General features: G+C 34.0%; 1 protein-coding gene across 1 annotated transcript; it reads right to left on the reverse strand.

Moving 5' to 3' along the window:
- Window positions 1-8,274: 8,274 nt before the first annotated feature.
- Window positions 8,275-17,445, reverse strand: LOC129221852 (heparan-sulfate 6-O-sulfotransferase 2-like). The gene is made up of 2 exons (XM_054856202.1): window positions 16,801-17,445; window positions 8,275-12,906 (listed from the first exon to the last, which is right to left on the reverse strand). Exons 1-2 carry the CDS (start codon window positions 17,352-17,354, stop codon window positions 12,225-12,227), a joined length of 1,236 nt encoding a protein of 411 aa, XP_054712177.1. The 5' UTR covers window positions 17,355-17,445; the 3' UTR covers window positions 8,275-12,224.
- Window positions 17,446-24,065: the final 6,620 nt, after the last annotated feature.

The raw sequence follows: 24,065 nt of genomic DNA on the forward strand, positions 1-24,065 counted from the left end.
CTATTCTAAAACAACTTGCTTTTACCATACTTTCCTAGTCTTTTAGGCGATGAGTCTCGGGCTGTTATTCTGATTCTTTAGTATTTTGCAATGACTTTAATTTTCATCATGCTAGAGGTTACTAGTCCAGTTTGTATCTTTATTTTTAGTGTAATGTTATTCCGTAAAACTGTTACCCTTTTGAACACATGTGGACAGAATGAAGTGCTTATTGGTGATGTTTACTCTCTGCTGCGGTTTTTCTCTGTGCTTGAATCACATTTGTTACTATATTTGTAATGTTAATATGTATGTGTCTTGTGAAACATGAACTGCCTTTTTCGTGCCATACTTATGTAAATCTGTTACTGTCTAAGATCTTATAACTCAAATAGAATTAACATATCATTCAACACTGTACTGACAGTGCAGGGATTGCCAGACACACTTGTATCATATGAGCAAGCTCGTGTGTTTGTAACAGAAACTGTACCCATAGCTATATGTTCTCTAGGTTTATCGAATTTATAGATAATTTTTATCGAAAGAATGAAATATGTGATGGTTGAATTTGGATTGAGCCTTGTTTCTTTTGTAAAACATATGCATTTCTCTTTTATTGGAAGAAATAGAAAGTAATTATCATCAGTGTTTAATTTTATCATTATTTTATAAAGATACTTAAATGCTTGACTTGTAAAAATGGTTTTTGAATGCTATCTGAAATATTTCTAAAATGTTGACGTTTATCTTGCTATTTGAAAACCATAAAGAAACTTTTGAAAATTATCATTCCTATTGTTTTGCATACATTATAGCCAAATAATGTGACTCTGTAATCTACATTTAATACGAGGTCATAAATATAATTTTTGTTAAAAAAATGTTTTCTTGTCAAAAATGATGTTGCTACTTTGAGTGTGTGTTGCTTTGGTTTGAACATCAAATGTTAATTAATTTATAAGATACTTTTGTCAATAATTGTAAAACAATATTTTGCACGATAGATTAATAATTTTGGCTTGGATTTTCTTAGTCTTTAAAAAAATTTTTTTTTCATTAAAACATTGAATTAAAAAAAAGTTGAATTCAAAAAAAGTTGTCAAAAAAGTTGAACATGAATAGAAATATTTGTATTTACCGTTTCTTGCTTAATTAATGATTATTACAGTGGTATTTTAATTTGTAAATATTCTCTAAAATTTGGACATTCCTATGCTTGAAAAATAAGTGAAATCAAATTATATTTCTTCTTATTTTCTAAATATACTGCATTGTTTTCCAATGTGGCTTGCAACTAATCAAGATCTGGCTATCCCTGGCTTCCACTCTGTGATTTTAAGCAAAGGACTAGAATGTTCTAAATATGTATGGTATGCAATGTATTTAGTATACTTAAGATTTGAAGTGAATACTGTTAAGGGGCTTTTAGGTATCAATTTCTTTAGCATAATATTTTTAATCGTAAAATTATATTTCTAGAGCATGGTGAAACTTTTCATGTATGGTAAATTTTGCAAATTCAATGATATGACTACTTTGCAAACTGAACTAATCTCTATTGTAACTAAGCAAAGAGTTTAATTATTTGTCTGTCAGTTGTTTACAGACAAAACCAAAAGGCTCAGGAATATGAAATTTTGGTCATATGCACTGTATTTGAAGCTTGATGTATTTCTTTCAAAATTCAAATTTGCTCAATTATGAGCAGACTTTTAACTGTGTAATTTCTATTTGAAAGCATTTCTCTACATTTCAATTTTTATTACATTTTAAAACTTGTAAAAAAACAAAGAAGTTTACTTGAAGTTAGTGCAGAATATGCCTAATAAATTTCTAAGCTATTGTAGAACTTAAAAACAAGGAGTAGCAATGTAATCAACTCCTTACACTATATGTACTTGAACAACTGGTTAAATACAACTCATTGTTGAAAGAAGCAGATGTAGTGTATGTTAACCTGCAGAGATTCCCTGGAAATGCAAGAATCCAGAGCAGCTCCATGGGCAGTATAAAGTGAATAGTCAGTGAGACAATACTTTACATGAACATCTTTTAAAATTAAATTCAATAGTTGGACACAAACTGTCATATGAATTTGACAAACGATGACGAATGTCATGTTTTGTCAAATTCAAACAACATTAAAACGATTAATGATTGTCTCTTGCTTCCCCAAGTTTTTAGTTTTGTAACTACATTGTGTTGTGTATAGCTACGCAATTATTTAATCACAATCTGTATGTTTAAAGCTGTGTCTTCAAAGCTCCCAAACTACTCTACATTAATCAGCAGAGCAGTATATACTTGTACTCTAAGGCCAAATGCAGACTTAATTCTCAACTACAAAATCCAATCACTGCTTTGCTGCATCCACAAAACACTAAACAGTCTGAAATAGCCTACTTCTTTAACAATAAATAAGTAACAATTTAATTATTTTCCGAAAACCAAGAAAAATATCTGTGTTCTACAATAAAATTAGCTCATTTTTCACTTAATTTCTAAATTTAGTGTTTACTTAAAAAAAAAGTGCCTATGCTTCAGATAATTTGTAACATTTTCTTGGTTAAACTGCCTCTTGACACATTTTGAGTATGTTAATGTGATCCCAGATAATGGAGCATTATAAAAATAATTTTTATGGCAAAGTAACTCTCCTATTAAGCAAGCCCGATTATATATATATAAATATAAAAATTTAACATGTATACACATTAGAAGATACTAAATAGTAATTTAGTAACGGATTTTCCGGTACTAAATGTAAGTGATATCTGTAAAATACTATTCAAGCATTTGATTTAGTTACTGCAACATTTTAGACATCATCTATTCAGCATATTTCAGCTTTTATCGTAAACAAAGGTTTAAAAAACAGCCTATTGGTCTGTCTGAACTAAACTTTATAGGAGGTAATACAGTTGATCAGTGCACATAGGCAAAGTTTCGGAGGACCGTTGATAGATGTGAAAGAAATCGACTTAAATCACATGCATGTTTGTCATACTGTAACTCCTGGTTATATCGCTCATTTGGATATATCACGCTTTTTCTCTGTCCCCTGAAAAATTAAAAGTTATCAAACTTAGTTCTAAATTTTGAGATCACTAAAGTAGTAAAAACATTGTATTTCTCAGGAAAATTATTTTCCTTTTTGGCTCATAAATAAAACAAGGATGCATTTCATTCTTCTGACTTCTCTACACTTTTAGTTATATCAGTTTTATAAGAAGTTATACTTATTGTAGACGCACATATCAGTTGCTTGAATGTTAGTTCCATCCTTAGTTTTGACGATCTCGGTTATGTTGCAGTTTCAGATTTATTTTGCCCTTTTATTGTCTTTCGACAAGCGCAATATAACGAGGGGCTACTGTATTATGAACAAGCAAGATGTTTTACATAAAACAAGTTAATAGTACATGATCCATAATGAACTAAAATATTTTTTATACAAGCAATTTAACAAATGTTTATAATCATAAAAATATTGTCTTCACATTAGAATTTTTTATCACTTCAATAACTTTTTAATGAGTACCTAAAAGCCACTGTTAAGTGTTTAAATTGTGCTTCTGTATTTCTGAATACTTATATTACTTTTTATATATTAATATTGTTTATCCTAGGCATATTGAGATAATTTAAGTATAGAGATTCAGATCTTATAGATGTGGATGTTTGTCTTTTATTTTGTGAAATATAGAATATAGTTTTTTTGATTATTGTGATAGTACACTCAAAGCCAAATAAATTTTTACAATAAACAATTGATTTTCATTTATTTCTTTTACCTTTTTTGTTTGTTGTTTTCTATAGCCAGCAATCACTTTAATGATTTCTCAAAAAAAAGGGTGGGGGGGGGGGAGAGAAAATGTGTATTATAAACAATGCATTATAAATTTATGTAAGCAGTTGAATCCTGAAAATGTCAGTTAAGTGCATAAGAAATACTTTCGCGACTGCTGTAAGACTTGGAAAACCATAAATAAGTGATACCCATGAAAAATAGTTTCAAATTTACATTGGTGTTTCCCCCAGACATTTTTAGGAGGCTGCTGTACCCTACCTCCTTTCAAGGAATCTTCAACCCTCCCTGCCCTCTTTTTTGCATTGCTAAATGCTCCCTCCTTTCACCTTCAAAATGTATCAACACTTGACCACAAAAGCAAATTTTCTTGCTCAAAAGGTAAAAATTCACGCCAGCATGACTTTGAGAGTTTGAAGACTCCTTGTCTATTAGAATGAGCTTGGAAACAAATTATACTACAAAACTTTGTACTTTTTTACTACAAAATTCTTTTGGGAAAATGCTGTTTTATCAGGAAGCGCCCTGCCCCTATTTAGATCTATGAGAAATGCTGCAGGGGCGGATTTACAGTCGATTCAAGAGGGTGGTGGTTGAAAACTGTAAAAGCCATACTCCTCCCCTCAAACCCGTCATGTAGGGGGGAGGGCAGGGAATCAATTGCCCCCCCCCCCCATTATGCTGTATTTTAAATACTAATCGCCCCGTCATGCCCCCTTGAAGTGTTAAATCTCCCCTTCGGGGGCTATCACCCCTGTGAAAACCTCTGTTCTAACTCAGCAAAATGTATTATCATACCGGTATAGTGTAGTCCATGGAAGAAAAGGGTTGGAAGACACATATAAAAATATTAAAATTAATAAAGTTTAAAAAAGGGGGGAGGGACAAGCTTAAGTTCAAATTAAAAAGTGGGTAATGCTGTCCATCCTCGACTACACTAACTGCCCAAACTTACTTTAAGACAAATTTGTGGAATGTACTTGAGAGAAATTAGTAGCAATAGCTAGTAATTCCTTCAATTCTATATTATTGGTTTTAGTAAATGACAGTCATGGAGGGGGCGGTCGCCCCCACTGCCCCCCTTGTAAATCCGCCTAGTATGAAACTATGCATACTAGAAGTAACTTCTGCAGAAGTTTGGAGAAAGAGAAAATTATTAATTCTTATCTCATGTGACAATTTTCTTCTTAACAGTTTGCAATTTTTCATTCAAACATTTCACTCAAAATATACAGTGGCTCCCAAAAGTGTTCGTACACTTTGAAATTTTTTAGTAAAACCAAAATGCAAAACTGAATTCAATTATGAAGTCCAATATTTTTTCACATCATTCCTATGTCATCTATACATATAATAAAACAAGATGTTTGTATGTATGTGTGTGTGTATGTGTTTGTGGCGCGCATTCTGGGAAAACGGTAAGGCCTAGAAAGATGAAATTTGGTATACAGATGCAGTTTTTGCCGAAAATGTGCACCTCGGGCTTCGATTTTTGATATTTTAATTAGAAAAAAAGTTATTTAATGTTTTATGTGTTTTTTTGCACTTTTTACCTCACAGACCCCAAACCAATCGCACCACACAAATATTTTTTGTACTAGAGTGTAGGAAATTTAATTTTAAATATGATGAATGAAAAAAGTTTGAAGATAGAGCAATTTTTGTATTTTTTATAAATTTTTGAAAAAACCTTTATTTTGTATTTTTTTCTGGGTTTAATTTTTTTCGAAACCCATTCTGCAAAAAGTATTGAACCCTCAATTCTAAAGTTTTAGTTGGTAATAGCAAAAACATTCTGCCCCCTTCAGAAGAAAAAAGTTTTGAAAAATATGCAATAGTTTTTTTTTTTACAATTTTTTTAATGGCAGAACACAACGCGAGCTGTTCGCTTGCCGGCTGAGTTCCGAGCTTACCTCATCACGTGATCCAACTGAAATCGTTTGCCTTCTCTTCACCTTTTTTTTTTTTTGCAAGCGTTACTTTTTGAACACTACGGGGAACACAGAGCCTTTTTTTTGCGGGCTATTTTGATTAAATAAATAAAGCCCGCGATTTTTTGCATGATCTTCGTTTCTGTTACGTATTGGCGGTTAGGTTAGGTAGATACAGAGATAGATAGAGGTTGAGTGGACAAAAAAGATTTTGTTTTCGAATTAATACTTATATAAATAAAAAAAAGATTGTACTGTCAGGAGGTAGATATGCACAGATCGTATAGATTGATAGATAGACAAATATGGAGGTCGATATAGTAGATGGACAGCAAGAAAGAGGCATGCCCGTCATTTAAGGAGTTTCAACGGGGTGTCAGTGCCCCCCCCCCCCCCACACACCATGACTTTGAAAAAACAATGCTTTAACATAAAAGTGGAAGTGCTTTTTGTTATTTTTCGACAAAATTTGCATGAAGAGTACGTCGTTTGTGTCTCCCCCTCCTTTAAAAATATTCCAAACGACGGAACTGGAGATAGATCTAGAAAATATTTTATTCAAACTACTAATGATATAGATAGATATCGATTGATTGATACTGCCACGAAATTTGTTTAAGCAGCCGCTGAAGGCGGCAACATCGGTGTAAAAAGGCGAATGATAATATTGAGAAAAAAGCGAAAAACATTGATTAATACCGTCGCTAAATTGTCTAAGCAGCCGCCGAAGGCAGCAACAGTGGCGCAAAAAGGCGAATGGCGTAAAAAGGCGGACCAGCTGGTCGCCGCAGGCGGTTAGTTCTAAATAAAACCCTGTGGTTTTTTCAAAATATTGACGGATCTTCTTTTTAAAATGGTTCAAAAAACGAAGAGACAGAGAAATAATACACCACAAAAATGATCGTACACTCAAATATTTTCGAATAAATTCATGATTAAAATTATCATATGTCGTTTTTTTATTATTTTTGCATTGTGTTGACCCTTAAAAGTCATTTGGCTTTAATTTTTGGTTATTCATTCCTTAATTGTGCTTATTACTTAAAAATGGCTGCTAACAAATGAAAGTAACACGACATGTGCTGCTAATTGTTTTTTCTTTTTAATTTTTAAATATGTTTTCTTGAGAAATGAAAAATTTTGTTCTTAAAACTTAATTTTATCCTCATTTCCTTGAACATAAATGCGCTAAATAACTTTTCAATTGAATTGTAGTTTCATGAAGATTTATTATTTTTAAATTGTTTTCATGCTACAAATTCAGAAAATTATTTCTTAATTGTTGGCATTGCCGCCATATTAGGTCATTCCCAAGATTTACGTACAGTAGAATTTTTCAGTGCTTATGTTTCCTTAAACGGCATTGGATGTTTATTGCAATGCAAACTATTGAAAACAACGCAAAATGTGCTTTTTTTTTGGGGGGGGGGAATGGATATGCCAAAAAAGTATGAAAACAACAAAGCCAGCTCACTGCACACTTTCAAAATTCCAAAGGGTTCAAAATCCCATTGAGATTTGTGAAATGGTGCAATCTTGCATTATTGGGCAGTTTACATGAACTGGACTCACACAGGTCATTGCAGTTGAATGCTGAGTTTGCTTGCTTTTATTTAACAGAAGTGAAACAAATTTTGAATAATCAACTGAATTTTTGAAAAATGACCAAGACCTTGAGAGGTGGCGTTAACACTTGACTATGTTAGCCAGTATCACTAATGAAAAAACAACTGTTCTTAAAAAACATGCATACCTTTTTACGAAAATACTGTTTGTGTTTGTATTTATTTTTTCCTTTTTTCAAAGCCAAAAAATATGTGTCAGGCTTGTCAAATTTTAAAGGTTCTAAAGTTGATTATATGACTTTAAAATACTTTTAAAAAAACTTTAAAACTCACTATTTTTCATCTCAAATTTATAAAATTTCCCACGGCAAGACCCCCCGGTATGCCCCCCTCCCCAACTTTTGTTTTATCTTAACTCAGAGTCTCTGGGAGTGCCTTTCCATGCAAATCAAGTGCCCTAACTTATATCAATGCCTAGCTACGGCAATGCATGGCTCCCCATAAAATAGAACAAAAAAAAAAAAGTCTCTTATTAAGACAAGTGACATGATCTAGTAACTAGTTGAACCAGAAAAATTGAACACCAATTTTTAGATTGTTTTACTTCGGAATCGCCATTCACATACTGTTCGTTTGTTTAAATTATACACACCAGTGAAATATGAAATTTTCAAGGTATAAAAATTAGACCTTTATTTGTTGTGGGGGGAGGGGCTCTGTGGGATTACATAATCCCCTAAACCCCCAGTGATGTCTGCCCCCCCCCTCCCCTATAATTTTTGAAAGTCGGCGCCCCTGGTAAAACCTCTTAAATGCGGACACTAACGGGACAATTTTTTTTCCCACCTTAGAGGGGTGTCCGTATTACAAGGGTTGAATAATGTTATTTGCCTTGGAATCAGGGAATTGAAAACTATCCCTACGAAAGGGGTGTCCGTTAAGAGGGGTTTTACCGTATTTGAGATCACAAATAACAGAAACTATACAAGCAAACATGTTTTATTTTCATAATGTACTAAATATACACATATACTAAAACTTCCATTAGCTGCACAATTTGACTCATATTGATAAAATAAAAAAGCTGACATTAGCTAAAATTGTTTTATTCAAATTTCAAATTATAAGTCAGGTGAACAATTGAGTATAAACCTATGATGAATATCTCCAAAAAAAAAGGGGGGGGGGGTGCTAGATATATCAATAAATAGATGCTCTTTTTAATGCTTTTATAATAGTGAAATATCTATATGATAATAAATACTTTGAAGATAAATAAATATTCTAAATTATGATACCTAGCAATGTGCTGCAGGTGATTGTCTATCAAAGTCATTCAAAACAATGACTAAAATCATGTTATATTTACAATAGTTCTGTTAGAACAAAAAATATTATCATTGCTGATAAACAGTTTTTTTATATTCCTCCAAAAGGCATAACAAGTCTAGAAAATTGAAGGACTTAAAAACATAGAATATGATGATGATTTGAGAGCTGATGAATTTGCATGAAAGTAACCTGTTGACATATTTTTAGGGATGTAAGGATATTTAGTTTCGTTATACATACAGAGAGTGGACAAATTATTATGCTCAAACAAGCTTGTTGTTACATTTTTTTTATTATTTGAACATGTTTTAAAGTTTATTTAAAATATGAATTAAACGTAAAGTAAGATAAATATTTAATATTAAGTAACTAACTCTGCCTTTTGCTGCTATCACAGCTTGGATGTGCTATGGTATGCTTTCAATGCATAATATGGCTATCTAGTATTATATCTGAAGTCGTTATTTTTTTTCAAAAAATCACACTTACAAGAAGAAGCTTGTAGCTTCAAATTTTAACTGTCACTTGTGTCTGCCATTAAAAATAATAATAAAAAAAAACAACAAAAAGTTAAGTGTTGCCAGAATAATCTTTAAACCTTTTAAGTACTTTTTAAATGTGTTCAAATAATAAAACTAGGTAACAACAATAAAAGTACAGAAAAGTTTGAGCATAATAATTTGGCCATCCTCTGTAATAGGTGGCCCATCAGTTACAGCTAAAGATCATGTTTAATGTCGCTCAATCACCACCTATTCCCCACTCTCCACAAGTTCACCTGTGATATCAAAAATTTGAAATTGTTAGAAAATTTTCCTCTTCAGAATGAAATATCCTGCTTGTGCACTCAGTTGCACAATTAATGTCAATGCCATCAATGTGTGCCATCATCAATCTTTATTTAAACTAATAACATACTTCAGCAACAATTTAAAAGGTAATATGGTATTTAAAAATGATTGATATACTTCCCTGTTGTATAACAGGGAAGTAAAACGTTTCCCTGTTATACAAAAGTTTCACATCTATAATGTGTCTTTATGGCACACTGTTTTTGTGTTTGAATAGCATATGACACCACTTCACTCTAATCACATTTTTTTCGAGGTTCATATCCTCCAGATGACAAAAGTCAAACATTAGAGCTGCCAACATACATACATTTATTTAAAAAATTGTGGGAAATGTAAATGTGATGTACTCAACAGGCTACTTGTTATAACTATGTAGCTGAAGTCAAGAAAATTTATTTGTGGTTTGAAACTATTTTGTCAAAAGCAAAAAGATACAGTATTTCAGATCACATCTGATCTGTGTCATAGAAAGGCGGAGGTTGCCATGTTCAGACCCCTCCCTTGAAATTAAAAATTTAATTCCTAAAATTAAAATCCAAGTAAGTCTTCCACTTAAATAGTTTTTCATTATCTAAATAAATTTCATTCGTGTATGATGACCATCAATGTAAAATCAAAATTTTCAAATTCTGATTACATCAACTAACATTTTTATGTATCAAAGTTGGCTCTTCTTAGATCTGGACAAAAATTTCTCGAAGCATTTATTGTAAAGCCATCTAGTCTCAAGTTGGCTGTTTTGCTGTTGTAGCATATAAGCAAAATATGGGCACAACGTTTCATTTTTTAAATTAATAATGGAAGTAAAAAGTATTTATAAATACTTCCTTGATAAACCTATAACTTACAAATTGTTTTTTCAATATGAAAAAATATATTTGCAAATATAAATGCAGCCTCATGACTGTTTTTCAAATAAAATAGTTTCTACTTAATGATGAATTTTTCTTAAACCATGTCCACACTTGAACACAATAAAGTTGAGCAAAGTTGAAATATAGCTTCAGCATATTTCCCCAGTGACTAAAGTAATCTAAGTGATCTACTGATAGATTCCTAATAGCTCAGGTTGAACTATGCTCACATCTAGACATGGTTGGACAGGCTTATAACTTGGTTTGATTTACCAACATCTAACATTAAAAGGAAATGATTATATATTCAGAAATGAAAGTTGTCAAAAAGTTGTCAGTTGAGTAATTTTGAGTGTTTGATCAAAGTTAAATAAATGTACTATCTGACCACGTTTGCTATGGAATTGGCTGGTACCCAGTTAAGAGATTCTATCTGAATGAGGGGGAAAAGGAAAAAAAATGTGTGTGTTTCATTTGTACTAATATGACTCTACTTAATTAAAAGGCTAACACACATCTCTAACAACAAATTGGCACCCCTGCAAACTAATAGATGCATCAGTTTTCACCAGTAAACTGGGTGTTTACCTTTCCATCTCATCAGTGGACAAACAGTATCTTTGGCACTTGCCTAGTAGGTGATCAACTTTTAGTAGGGCTCAAGTTGAGTCATACTCATATCTGGACATGGCAAAATAGACTTTTTACTTGACCTGCTTTATGAACATACAACTTGGCAGTGTCAGAAAATGGTTCTAGACATAAATGATAGCTGTCAAAAGTTGAAATTTATAGCAGTAATAGCTATTAGTATAATTAAGTCTTTCTTCTTCTTTCAAAACAAATGCAGAAGTTTTTTTGTTTAATGCATTGAAACTTTGATGAATTTTAAACATTGAATTTTCTTATCAGTTACTTTCCAGAACAAGGCATGGTTATTAAAAGACATTTACATGCAGGGCTTAATTTGCATTGAAGCTTAGATTATGATTCTTTTTATTTTTCAATGAATGTTTTGTACAGTTATAGAGAATTCAAACTAATTCCAGACTAATATTTACAAGAGAATGAGTTCAGAAAAGTGTAGAGCTTCTGAGCGTTTTATGTTAGCAATTATGCGTTCATGAATAATGATTTTAATACAGAATATTTTTCCAAACATCAATATAATACTAAATGGACAGATTTTTGCTTTAAAAGTGACTTTAGGATTTAAAATCTAAAATTCAATTTTTAAAAACTCAACCACTAAAAGAGAACTGGTCTCCCCCCCCCTTTAAAATAAGCTCATTTTTATTTGAATTAAAATACTCAAAGTATTTGAGAAAGAGAAAGAATAATGTAAAATCAAAACAGCAACAAGTTAACTTTGCATTTTGATAAAACTATAATAATAATAATAGTAACGAGGAGCAATACATTTATCTACAATCCCTAATTTTAATTTTTATGGCACTCAGAAAAAGAAAATATGTAACATTGATATGGTTGAACAAAGAGAGATTAAGAGAACAAAATTACTCAGAAAAAAAGCATAAAAAATCATTTTTGATATAATACTGATAAATGAAAAGAAATTAAAAACTATTTTCATATTATAGTAGAATTTTGTTAATGAATTTTCGAGGAATCATGAATATTTCATATACTTTAAATATTTATCCAATGAAAATTTTACTTTAAGCCAAGAGAAAACTAATTTTTGGCCCTCTCCCCCACAAGTTTTATTATGAAACCAATATATATATGTATTTACCATTCAGAAAAAAGAAACATTTTGATTGGAAACATTTTTAGCAGAAATCCACTGAAATGAGATTCTACCCTGCATGATTTTTAAAATGAGTAACAAAACTATTCAAAAAATTTGCAAAATTTTAAATTTGAGAAACAAAAATTTAGTCAAGAAGATTGTCAATGAAGTCTTCTCTATCTGCCCAATCTTCCACTGATAAATTATTATGGTCCAAGACTTCAAAATTATTTTTAAAAGAAGGATCATTTTTTTTAAGTTTTTCAAATCTAAAAAAAAGAAGTTCTTTGGCATAATGATAAAGTTCTATGTCTAAGTAATTAATATTTTTAATGGTTTCAATATCTTTGGCACTAATCTCTCTAAACAGTTCTTTTCTTGTGGATCTATTGAGTGAGTCACGAGACAATGAATTTTTTACTTTAAAATTCATGCCAAATGTTATTTCAAACATATACTGTGACACTTTAGGAAACTCTGAGAGCCCAAAAAATGACATTTTGTGTAAGTTGTTTTTAGCACTGGTCAAAATTATAAGATCTCTGTCTTGTTTTGAAAGAGATGAATTATAGCAGCCGACTAGTGCAAGATCAGAAAGCATTCGCGCTTGGCGATTAATGGCTAAATTATGGCGACACTTTATAAAATGATCCAGAGTTAAATTTGCTAGTTCTTCATTGTTAAAACATGGTGGTAATTCATTTTCAGTTGCTTCAATTCCACTGCACCAATGTCGAGAAGAAAACCAACTTTGGCCTTGACGAACATGCCAAAATTCACTCAAAAATCTCTTAACAGGATCACGCAAAACTGTCATAAAGAAATATCTGGAAAAAATCATATTATTATTTAAAAGCATAGCAGAAAAAAAAAGAAATATATTTCATAAAAGCTCAAACAGTTACATAATTAAAATCTATATTTTAAAATGGTTGAATCCCATAAAACATCAAAAATCCAAGGGCTGCTCATCTCCAAGAGTTATATTGCACTCCAAAACAGAAAAATTCCCTTAAAAATACCCTTTAAAAATTTCAATGGTGCAGTCTGTGTAACAACTCCCCTTTATGGGCACTGCTGGTAATCAGAAAGAATGCATACATACTAAGATGAAAGTAGTTAATTATTAGTATAAGATATTTATAACAATTCAAAATATTACTATTTTAACTATAAATATATTCATTGTGTTATGGCACTACATCCTAGCAAAATTTTTCCTACAGTAGAGACCCAATAATCTGAGCTAATTGGGAATATAACCAGTGTGGTTAACATATAAGCAGCATTCGGAAAGAGGCACCGGTGACACCACCTACTACCCTTCAAAAATGCTGAGGCGACACTCTGGTGGTCGATCCCCTTGCAACCGCTCTTAACATGGTGTCCTAATTGGTAAGGTATCAGACTTGTGATCACCAGGCTTCAATCATAAGTGAACACAGCTATTCTACTGGGCTCACTAGAAAAATTTCTCCCTGTTTATCTGGATCGAATTTAGCTTTACAGAAATGTGTTCAAAAATACAATCTTAAATTATGATAGCAAGGATGTCACTACAAAATACTATGCCTATCATTTGCTTTTTATTTTGATTAAATGTACAACAGCTCCTGCATTGATTGTACAAATGTCAACCTAACAAAAGACAAAGCCTGTACTATAATGATAGAACATTAAGACTGACGATGCTTTATTCAAACCACACACTTGTTTGAACCATGAGACAGTTGACCAAATCTTTGTTACGAAAATACGAAAATTGGTTTGATAGAATTGTTTCAAAGACATAGGGTCTGGTGGGGTAAAGTGGTCATAAAATCGTAGGTTTTTAACTTAGTTGGATAATAAATACAATTAATTCTTTAAACACTTCAACTTTTTTTGTTGTTATTTTACATTGCATTATTAAGGAACACGGTACATAGAATTTCAGGGGAAAAAATATTGATTTAAGTTGTTTTATAACACTTTTATTTCCCTATGTATTTATGACCACTTTACCCCATGGGGTGGGGAAAAGTGGTCATAGCATGGGGTAAAGTGGTCATAGCTAAAAATGGATGCAAAACCATTGTAAATAACCTTAATATTTGTATATTTCGGTTATTTTTATAGTTACCAAGTATATGCACAGGTATATGTGTGTATGCACGAGTATATAGTGTCGTGTAAACATGAGTAAACACATTTATATATGAGGGGAAACATATATCAGGTACATGTATGTTCGTGCCTACTCAAGTATATACGTATATACATGAGTATATAAGCATGCATACGTGATTACCTACAGGAGTGTATAGTATACGTGTCTACACGAGTATATACGTGTCACGTGTATATACGAGTATATACGCATAAACGAACGTCATATGCGCGTATACACTTGCATCTCGGGTATATACGTGCATACTTGAGTATATACGTGTATAGTAGACGTATATACGCAAATATAAGTATACATTCTTACATAAACGGGTATACACGAGTTAATTCGTGGATACATCCACTGCGTCTTTGTACGTGTCTACTCACGCATATATATATATATGGAAGCACAAGTACATACGTATGTATACGTGTAAACACGATTATATACCTGTATAGACGCATATACGTACTATTACGCGCATACACCAGTATATATATGCATACACAAGTATATACCCTTACATACATGTATGCCTACAGAGTGCATCCAAGCTCTTGGGCAAAAATCTAAGGGGTGTGAGAGGGGAGGATAAGAAGTAAAGAATCATAAGGAACTTATGGTCGCAGACGCGCTACATGCACACAAAGCCAAAAATTGATGGATGCAAAACAGGTCACGAATTTGTTGCACAAAGATGATTTTACCCAAAGTTTTAGTTTTTAAGAAATATTTAGAGCAGTTCTTAAAAGTTACGGTCTGTAGTAGCTCTAATACAAGCATCGCAACAAAGACGCAGCGACTGATGAAAGTTTTTCATAAGTCTTGTTATTGCAACAGAGTGATTTGTGATTGGGACAGATATAAAAAACAGCTGAAGGCCGCAAATTTTCATCAGTCGCTTTAAAACTTTCTTAAGACCTCAAATGTTGTGTAAAATTGTCTTTGTGTAATAAATTTCTGACCTGTTTTGCATCCATCAGTTCTTGGCTTTGCGTGCATGTAGCGCGTCAGCATTGTGTTTATGACCATATGTTTGTTCCTATGGTTCTCGCTTCTTATCCTCCCCTCTAACACCTTTTAATAATTTGCTCAAAAATGTAAACTCACCCTGTATACTTTTATATCATATGCTTGCATGAAAGTGTCTACTTGAGTACGTATGCGTATATACGTGCCTACCTGAGTATATAAGTGTTCGTATCTATACGAGTGTAAGCGAGGATATACGTGTATATATGTATAGAATGTAAATATGTATAGATAAAAATGTTTGCAGATGCCCTTATACGTATTCATTGGTGCATTTATGTGAATATATTTGTACACGCGCCTACACGAGTATATATACGTATGCATAAGCATATACACGTATATTTAACCCCGTTTACTGTAAAAACAACACATTAAGTAAAATTAATAATTAATTTATATCTGCCTTATACTTAAAGATTAAATGACATTAGATGAACAATATTCGTTAAGTCTAATATTATGACCACTTTACCCCATCTTATTTAAACTGTTCTAAAAAAGTATCTAAAATGGATTCAGATAACTGCTAATGAGTAAGAGTTCTTGAGACATGTAGGAAGCGACCTGTGCAGTTAATTTGTTCATAATTTCAGCAAACAAAATTTCCCAAGCAAGTTAAAAAAGGTGTTTAGATTTTTAAATTTTTCAAATTCCCTCATAATATTTTTTCTTACCAAATAAAGTTTTAGCAGTTGTAAAATTTTGTGTTCAAAATGTAGTTTCTAACTGTCCTACTCTAAAATAAAATTTTCATATTCATTCGAACATTTATTTCCAAGCTATAACCATTTATTTGACGAATGACCACTTTACCCCATTGACCACTTTCCCCCACCAGACCCTATTAAATGTGTTATCTTTCACCAAAATGTTTATAAAAGATGTGCAGACTCAATTTCACAAAACTTTTATTATTTGAATCAAGCTTGTTCTTTTTCATTATACTGTTAACCGGAAACAAATTGTGATTGTATTTAAAAAAAAAAAAAACGGTGCATGGTTCGTGCTCAGTGGAGGAGTAAAAAACATTGATTTTGAGAGAAATTTGGTTGGCAGTAAACTTCGTACGCAAATCTAGACTCCTGGAAATGCGCACCTAAGGAGTTTTTAATTGAAAGTTATTTCTTATTTTAAACAAACAAAGCTTCAAGGAAAACTTTTTTTTTTTGACAGTGCTTGATTATAACAACTCACACTTGCTTTCAATCGATTTTGTAGAGCACATGTCCATGGAGGAGTGCAAACAATCCTGAGGTGCATTGTACTAGTTGTAATATTGCTATTTACCATTATTGTTAACTACACAACATTTGAGCTCAGACACTAAGAATAAGTTAAGCTTTTTGTTAAACTTGAAACAATATTAATTATTTTCAGGTGTATATTTTAAGACATTGCATTTTCTGCTTTCCAATACCTAACAGAAGTTCAAATCTGCTGTTTGCATTTTTGCCATTGAGGAAAATTTTAACATAAGATATGAAACAAAAAATAAATAAAAAGAGATTGAGACAATTATTTTTGGGAGAGTTACCTTCGTTTGACAGGTTTACCCTCATCTTCATCCATCACTCTGTCGACACAAGTAGATAATTCTGACCAATCGGGATGGACGCCACATTTCCATCCTGTTGTATACCGGCTGAAAAACCAAGTACTTCCATAATTATTTGGCCTATAACAACGACAAAGGCGTCGATACTTTTTACAGCGACAAGGTCTTTCCAAAATCAAATCCTCCACCATATGACGAGCAAACACGCTTCCACCAGTGTTTTGAATATGCAAGAACACAATGACATCATAACCTTTGATTTTAAAATCAGATTGAGCAACGATTATTTTATCATCAGGCACTCCATTATCATCTGTCATAATCTTTGGCTTTGGAAGAAAGTTCCGACTAGTTATGAGTTTTCGCCATCGTGATTTCGGGTAAGATTCACTTTGTGAGCTTAAAAAATCAAACTTTTTCAACGTACATGTTTGATTTGAACATAAATACCACATGAAAGACGCAGCAAAAATACAAACAAATATTATAGACAGTCCACAATACCTGAACACTCGACTTGATAATATTTGCATATTTATTATGCCACATTAATGCCATTAAACACAATGACAGATAGTTAACATATGATTGATTCTTTTTTAATTTTGTCAGACAGATGTCAAGACCCATAACATATCAACTTCCAACAATAACACAAACAAGTTTGTTATTAAATTTTACAGTTACAGTTAAGCTGCTTTAACTGATGATGGGTATGTTCGAATAGAGCAACCGGTAGGGTGAAGAAGGACTGATTTTAAGCTTTTTGTAGAGCTATCGATGAAAAGTCGCCAGTTAGAATATATGCATGGCATCCAATGTCCTCGAAAAAACCCGTCAGGGCCGATTCTAGGGTGTCGGCCGCTCCACAAGAGTAATTTGCATATTTTGACTAATCTTTAACGTCTATATAAATCTTTCTTCAATTTCTATAATACTAAAATTTACTAGTCGTAAAAACGCATTTTATAACCTTTCTTCGGTGACATCAGAGGCAGGACGGAGGACGAGGATCAGGGAGGAGGATTGCTCCGAGAAAATTATCGAAATTGGCGCTGGGGAATGAAAAATACTTGAAGTTAATCTTTGGGGCCGTGGTAGCCCGATCGGTAGAGTGTCGGATTCGGGGCCGGAGGGCATAGGCGGATTTAGGACTGAGTTCCTGGGGGGGCAGGATTTTTTTTAGCAACATTTTTATTGTCCCCCCCCCCACTCTCATGTTTTTGTCTTTTACCTGTGATGCATAAGTCCATGCTTTACTTTTTTGTGTGTCGTTTTCATTAATGTGTGTTTTCATGCTGTCCTTTTTGAACTGACCTTAAGAGAGGGAGCCGGTATCAAGAGAGTGATGCAGGGCTCCCTTTAAAGTGGGAAATAGAATATCTCCAATTTTAGGGGGCTGGGGGTTTCTCCTCCGCAGGAAATTTTGTAAAATGGATATAAAATTCTGCATTTTGAAGCCTTTTAGAGGTTAATTGGATAGACATAGAAATTGATAACTAGATTATACAGTTGTACAGTTTAGTTCAAACTTTGTAAGAGACAGCCATTTTAAGTTTGTAAGAAAAAATAAACTATAGATTTCTCATTATAACAACCTTTTTTTTAATTATAAGTAGAGTGCAGAAAATGAAAAGGAATAGAGGTAGTGTATCATTCTTTTTTCCTGGCTAAAAAGATTAACAATCTGCAGTAGAATTAGAGCCCATTTTGCTTAGGATTTTCAAAGTCTTATCTAATTATTTTCAAGGACTCTAGAGTAAGTAAAATAAATAAAATTATTTAACGCACTTCATTTGTACTTTCCAGTCTCTGATATTTTAGTACTTGATTGTAAATTTTTACAATCCTGTTCTAACTTTGAGAAATAGCTATTTTAAATTTAAAAGAAAAAAGTAACCATAGATTTCTCATGACAGCAACTTTTCTTCTGTTGCAAGTGGGGCAGAAAACGAAAAGAAATAGAAGTAGTGTATTGTGTTTTTTTTTCCCCTGTGCTAAACAGATAGACAATATGCAGAAGAAGTAAGATAAAAACAATCAATACAAAAGAATTTCCAAATTACTGCATTCGGGATTGAATAACTAGCAAGATATGAAACATATGAGTCACAAAAATTTATTTCAAATATAGTTACAAACGTGAGAACCATTATTTTTACATTTTTAATACAGGATGTGGCAAGGAGCTGAATTTGACATAGTTTGGCATTCCTCCCCCCTCTACCATTTGTTAGACATTTTAAAATTTAAGGTTTGTAGCCACACGTTTTGAAGTATTCAAGGTTTTCAAGCACTTAAAAATGAAATTAGTTTTTTCAAGCAATTTCTATTTTTTAAGGAACGAATTTTTTTTTTGGGAGTTAGGGACCCACTTCAAAGCAGGGGCCTTAAGCAATAGCTTGTTTATCTTATAGGCAAATTTGGCCCTGTTTGTAATTCACTCTTACCTGCAAATTTTTGTTTGATTTTTTGTTATTTTTACGAAAATTTGTCAGCTTTTACGGCTAAAGGATTTTTACAATTTTACCAATCTTTGTTAGGTTTTTATAGACTTTTATGAAATTTCAGCAAAATTTTCCAAAAATTTTGATGACTCAATTATATAGATTTCAATAATGGCAAGGATTTTTTGTTTTAAAATTTTGGAAGATATGTTGTTACTATATAAAGTCCTCCCAAAACTGGGGTTCATTGCCCCCTATGCCCCCCCCTTATAAATCCACCCATACCCTTCTGAAATATTCAAAAAAGAAAAAAAAAATTTTTAATTTTTGGAAGATGTGTTGTTACTACATAAAGCCCTCCCAAAACTGGGGGGGCATTGCCCCCCTCTGACCCCCCATAAATCCGCCCATGCCGGAGGGTCCGGAGTTCGAGCCTCGATGGTCGAAGATCCATCTCGTCATTAAAGGGGACTTATCGCGACGTTAAATATGCTCGTGGTCACAATGTCCTCCAAGTGAAACGATACCTCTGGGGGTGCTAGCACCAGGTAGCTATTGGCTCCTGGTCCCAGTTCTAAATTCTAATTAACTGTTCGATCCGGTGATGGTGCTGCCATCTATCAGTATAAAAAAATAATGGAGGCAAGGCACTGAGTATTCAGTCCTTGACATAAATACTGTTGTACTCAGTTGTGACTCGGAATCGGAAATCTTTGGTTGTGTTCGGTTGCAAAGACAAAAGAGTCGAGTATATTCAAGGTGCATGGAGGAATTTTTGAAATTGACGTGAAATATCGCAATTTTAGGAACTTTTTCGAGACTTCAGCGAAAAAGTAATATTGGAGCTTAGGAAGGATCGGCGTTCTTCAAGAAAATTTTCCGAAACTGAACTTTTAAACACACAATTTTGGGTTACTTTTGTTGACGTTGCAAGAGGGAGAGAGAGGGTCTACCATCGAAAGTTTTGAAATGGAAGTTCAAAACGCAAATTATGCTGTGTTTGGTGACGGTAGGGGATCTTGCAGCTTTCCTCCGGTAATTTCTCGACACTATTGTTTCAAAAACCCATTTTTGGCTGTATTTGAAAACGATAGGGGGAACGTGAAAATATTCCGAACCGAAATATTTTTCTGAACTCAAATCCATTATAGGCTATTTTTGGGAAGGAAGGGTTTTGGAGTGCTTAAGCGGATACTTCTAAAAGCGCAATTTTATACTATCTTTGGTGACGTTAACGAAACTGGGAAGCTTCTACGGATCTTTCAAATATTTTTTGATATTAATAATTGAAAAATACAACTATAGACTTTTGTCCACCTCACGTCGACAATTGATGCGTATGCCCTAGCTCCGTGAAAAGTTATTTAAGCCAGGCAGTTCTCCTTCGGAATTTTTTAGAAATTGAAGTCTCAAAATCGTATTTTAAGCATTGTTTGACAACGATGGGACTAAGATCGGACGGGGGTTCAGTGTGCCCTCACGAACTGTTTGTTTTTGAAAGTGAAGTCAATTTCAGGCTAGTTTAGGCAGGAAGCTGTAGCTCCACGGAACAGTCTAAAAACGAAATTTTGAGGTAAAGTGGTTGCGTTGGAGAATTGAGGGATCCAGGGTCCTTCCCTGAAAGTTCTTGAAACTGATGTTTGAAAAACGCAATTTTAGTTAGTTTTTCAATAATACGTTAAGAGAGAGGGGGTGGGATTAGGGGCCTCCCTAAAGACGCTAATTGAGACTGGGGTAGGAATGTTTGCAAATGGATTTCGGGGTCTCCATCGCAAAAATTTTGAAAAAGAAATCCGAAAAGTGACATTAAGAAATTTTTGATGACATTAGGAAGGGCTGTGCTCTGAAAACATACACTGCTGGACATTGAAAATGCAACACCGAGAAGGATTCGTCAGAAAGTGATGAAATTTGGAAAAAAGACAGAGACAACAAGGAATAATAAATGATCTTAATTTCAAAATGATAAGAAGAACGGCGTCGGCTCAGTAGGATGTAGGACCACAGCGGACAGCAATACACGAAGAAACACATCTAGGCATAGAGTTAATAAGGGTGCAAATGGTGTCCAGAGGGATGGCTCTCTATTCCTTTTCAACCATTTGCCACGGTTCGTCTCCTGAATGAGGCAGGGACAGAGTCTACAAACGGCGTCCAATCACATCCCATACATGTTTGATTGGTGACAGGTCAGGAGAGTATGGTGGCCAGGGAAGCATCGTGTGCCTTGGAGAGCATGTTGGCATATGCAAGCACTGTGTGGTCGGGCGTTATCCTGCTGAAAAATTGCATTAGGTAGCCCTTGAAGGTAAGGGATTGCCAGCAGAAGCACATTATCCAAGTATTGTTGGGCCGTCATAGTGCCCTGAATACGAACTAGAGGTGATATGGAATTTTACGCAGTTGCGCCCCAAACCATTATGCCACGTTGTCGTGCGGTGGGACGTTCAGTTACTGCCGGATTAGATCTGTCTCCACGTCTACGCCATACACGTATGTGGCGACTATCACAGGATAAACAGAAGCATGATTCATCTGAGAACACGACAATTCACCATTCTGAATCCACTTCGATCTAGTCCGGCACCATACTAAACATTGCTGTCTATGTTGTGGGGTCAATGGCAGTCTTCTTAGCGGACGCCGTGATTGCAGAACATACAGGGTATCATTCACCTGCTACAGAAATGAGGAACAAGTGACTTGTGGGTCTGCTACAGCTTGTTGGTGGATCACTCTGGCTGCCCCTGCACCCCTCAATCTTGCCACATTTTGTTGTTCCAACCATCTTTGGCACAACTGATGTACCGTGCTTGCATCCATGTGGGTATCAGCTGCGATTTGACATATGGATCAACCTTTCCTTCTCAGTCTGTTCACCATATCCCTCGTAAAATCGTCTATCTGCTGGAAGTTCCTTCGTTGACGTCGGCCTGGCATTCTCTCGTGTTACACGTATTCTCCAAGATAAAATATTTCTTCGATAATTCTCCAGTCAGAAATAACGACACGAATATTGCCCATTCTGCAAGTTCCTTCCCTTATATCTTACTTCATGTGTGTTGGAGAGCTGTGCATTTCACATCCTTTACATTACTCAGTGATGTACTTCTACTCTAAAATTTGCATAAATTTTTGAACAACTTCTTGGTGTTGCATTTTCAATGTCGAGCAGCGTATTTTGGATTTTGGAGCCAACATTTTTAGGCTATGTTTGATTAAGTTAAGGTGTAAGGGGTGAATAAGAGACTTAATTGGGTGCTAAAGATCGATGGTTTAACCAGCGAAATTTTCCGAAATTAAAGTCCTAGAAACGCAATTTTAAGCCTTCTTTAGTTTCGTCATGGAAGTCATGGTATGTATTATTATCTTCGTTTTGGAGATACATTTAAATTTGCTTCTGGGGGCAAGAGACGTGTCCTCCTACCTGATCTGAAACCCGGCAGTTCATTCAGGATTTTAATTAGAAAAAGTCGTTGTAAAGGGGAAAAATTGCAAAATTTTGGTTCGTTACTCATATGTGTTTGACTCTCAGGGGAGTTCGCAATTTTCCACTTTCTCTCCACGCATCCACGATTGTTGAACACAGAGTTCGCTGTTTGAAATACTTGCAAGAGTATTTAATCAGTATAGCTTTTTTTTTTTAATAAATAAAATATGTCTTCATTGTTTAGGTCTAAAAAAAAAGGTTTGGGGGTAAACATTAGTGGCTGCCACTGTGCTCCTTTTAGAAAGCACCCTTTCATGCTTCAGGACCGAAGGGGCCATTTCCCCTCCCCTGTATCCATGCCTGATATCAGCTCTGTCACAAATTTTGCAACCAACTGAAGCATGTGTGTTAAGAGCAGCTATTAATGGACAATGAACCAACACAATGTTCCTTAACATTCTATATTTCTCAAACTATGCTATGCTGTCAAGAAATCAACACATACTTTGATAATTGAACATTTAAAATTCAGCATATTTATTCGACTTATTATAAGTGATCTTGTGAGAAATTCTTGAGGAATTTTGCTTGATTATAAGAACTATATGATGTGGCATGCGGTCGCCCCTTGCTTTAGGTCGGTGCACACGCTGCACACTAAGTAGGATCGGCCCTGAAACCCGTCACATTACTACAGTAACAAAATCCATCTTCTTTGGTAAAAAACACAAAAAGAATTTATGACAATCTCTTTGATCAGTTATTTTCACTTCATTTTCAAGCAAGTTCCACTGTTTTAATCAGGAACCTACAGTCTGCTTTATGCTTGGGCACGTTAATGTCTCGTACTAATTCATTGAACTTTGTCGAGCTGATGAGTGGGATCCTAGTGTTGATGCTGTCAAACTTTTCCAAGAATAGTTTCTTTTATTTCAAGAGGGGGAGGGGGCGCCAAAACGAGGTCGTGCTCTGTTTGGAAATGGCCTAGTTAAGTCCCTGAGCAGACGATAAATTTGCAAGAAGCATATTTAAAAATCAATTGAGGCAGTGAGAAGCAAAGGGATGCAAGTGGGCATTTCCGGGGAGATTGCCCCACTCGCCCCCCCCCCCCTTGAGACGGCCCTGTGAAGGTGTAACGCTTCTGTCTGATGTCATCAACAATGAAACTCGCGCCGCAGCATGATAACTTGATAATGTTTTTTGGTAATGTTTGACCATAGCTCCACTAGATGGCGCTGATGCTTTATTTGCTTATAAGTGTAAGCAAACCAAGTGGGGCCATGATTTGACATGCAGGGAAAGGCCTTATTGTGACAAGGCTGAACTGGATCCGGTAACTTAACAGTTTTACTGGTAAGACTGTCAAT

This window comes from Uloborus diversus, chromosome 1 (assembly GCF_026930045.1).
Source record: "Uloborus diversus isolate 005 chromosome 1, Udiv.v.3.1, whole genome shotgun sequence".
NCBI classification, from domain to species: Eukaryota; Metazoa; Arthropoda; class Arachnida; order Araneae; family Uloboridae; genus Uloborus; species Uloborus diversus.

Bases quoted from the DNA above. Each gene is read 5' to 3' on its own strand.
- LOC129221852 (XM_054856202.1), bottom strand. From the start codon at position 17,354: ATGCAAATATTATCAAGTCGAGTGTTCAGGTATTGTGGACTGTCTATA. The intron at 12,907-16,800 runs GTAACTCTCCCA...GATTTTTTCCAG, and splicing joins GGTAAACCTGTCAAACGAAG to ATATTTCTTTATGACAGTTT.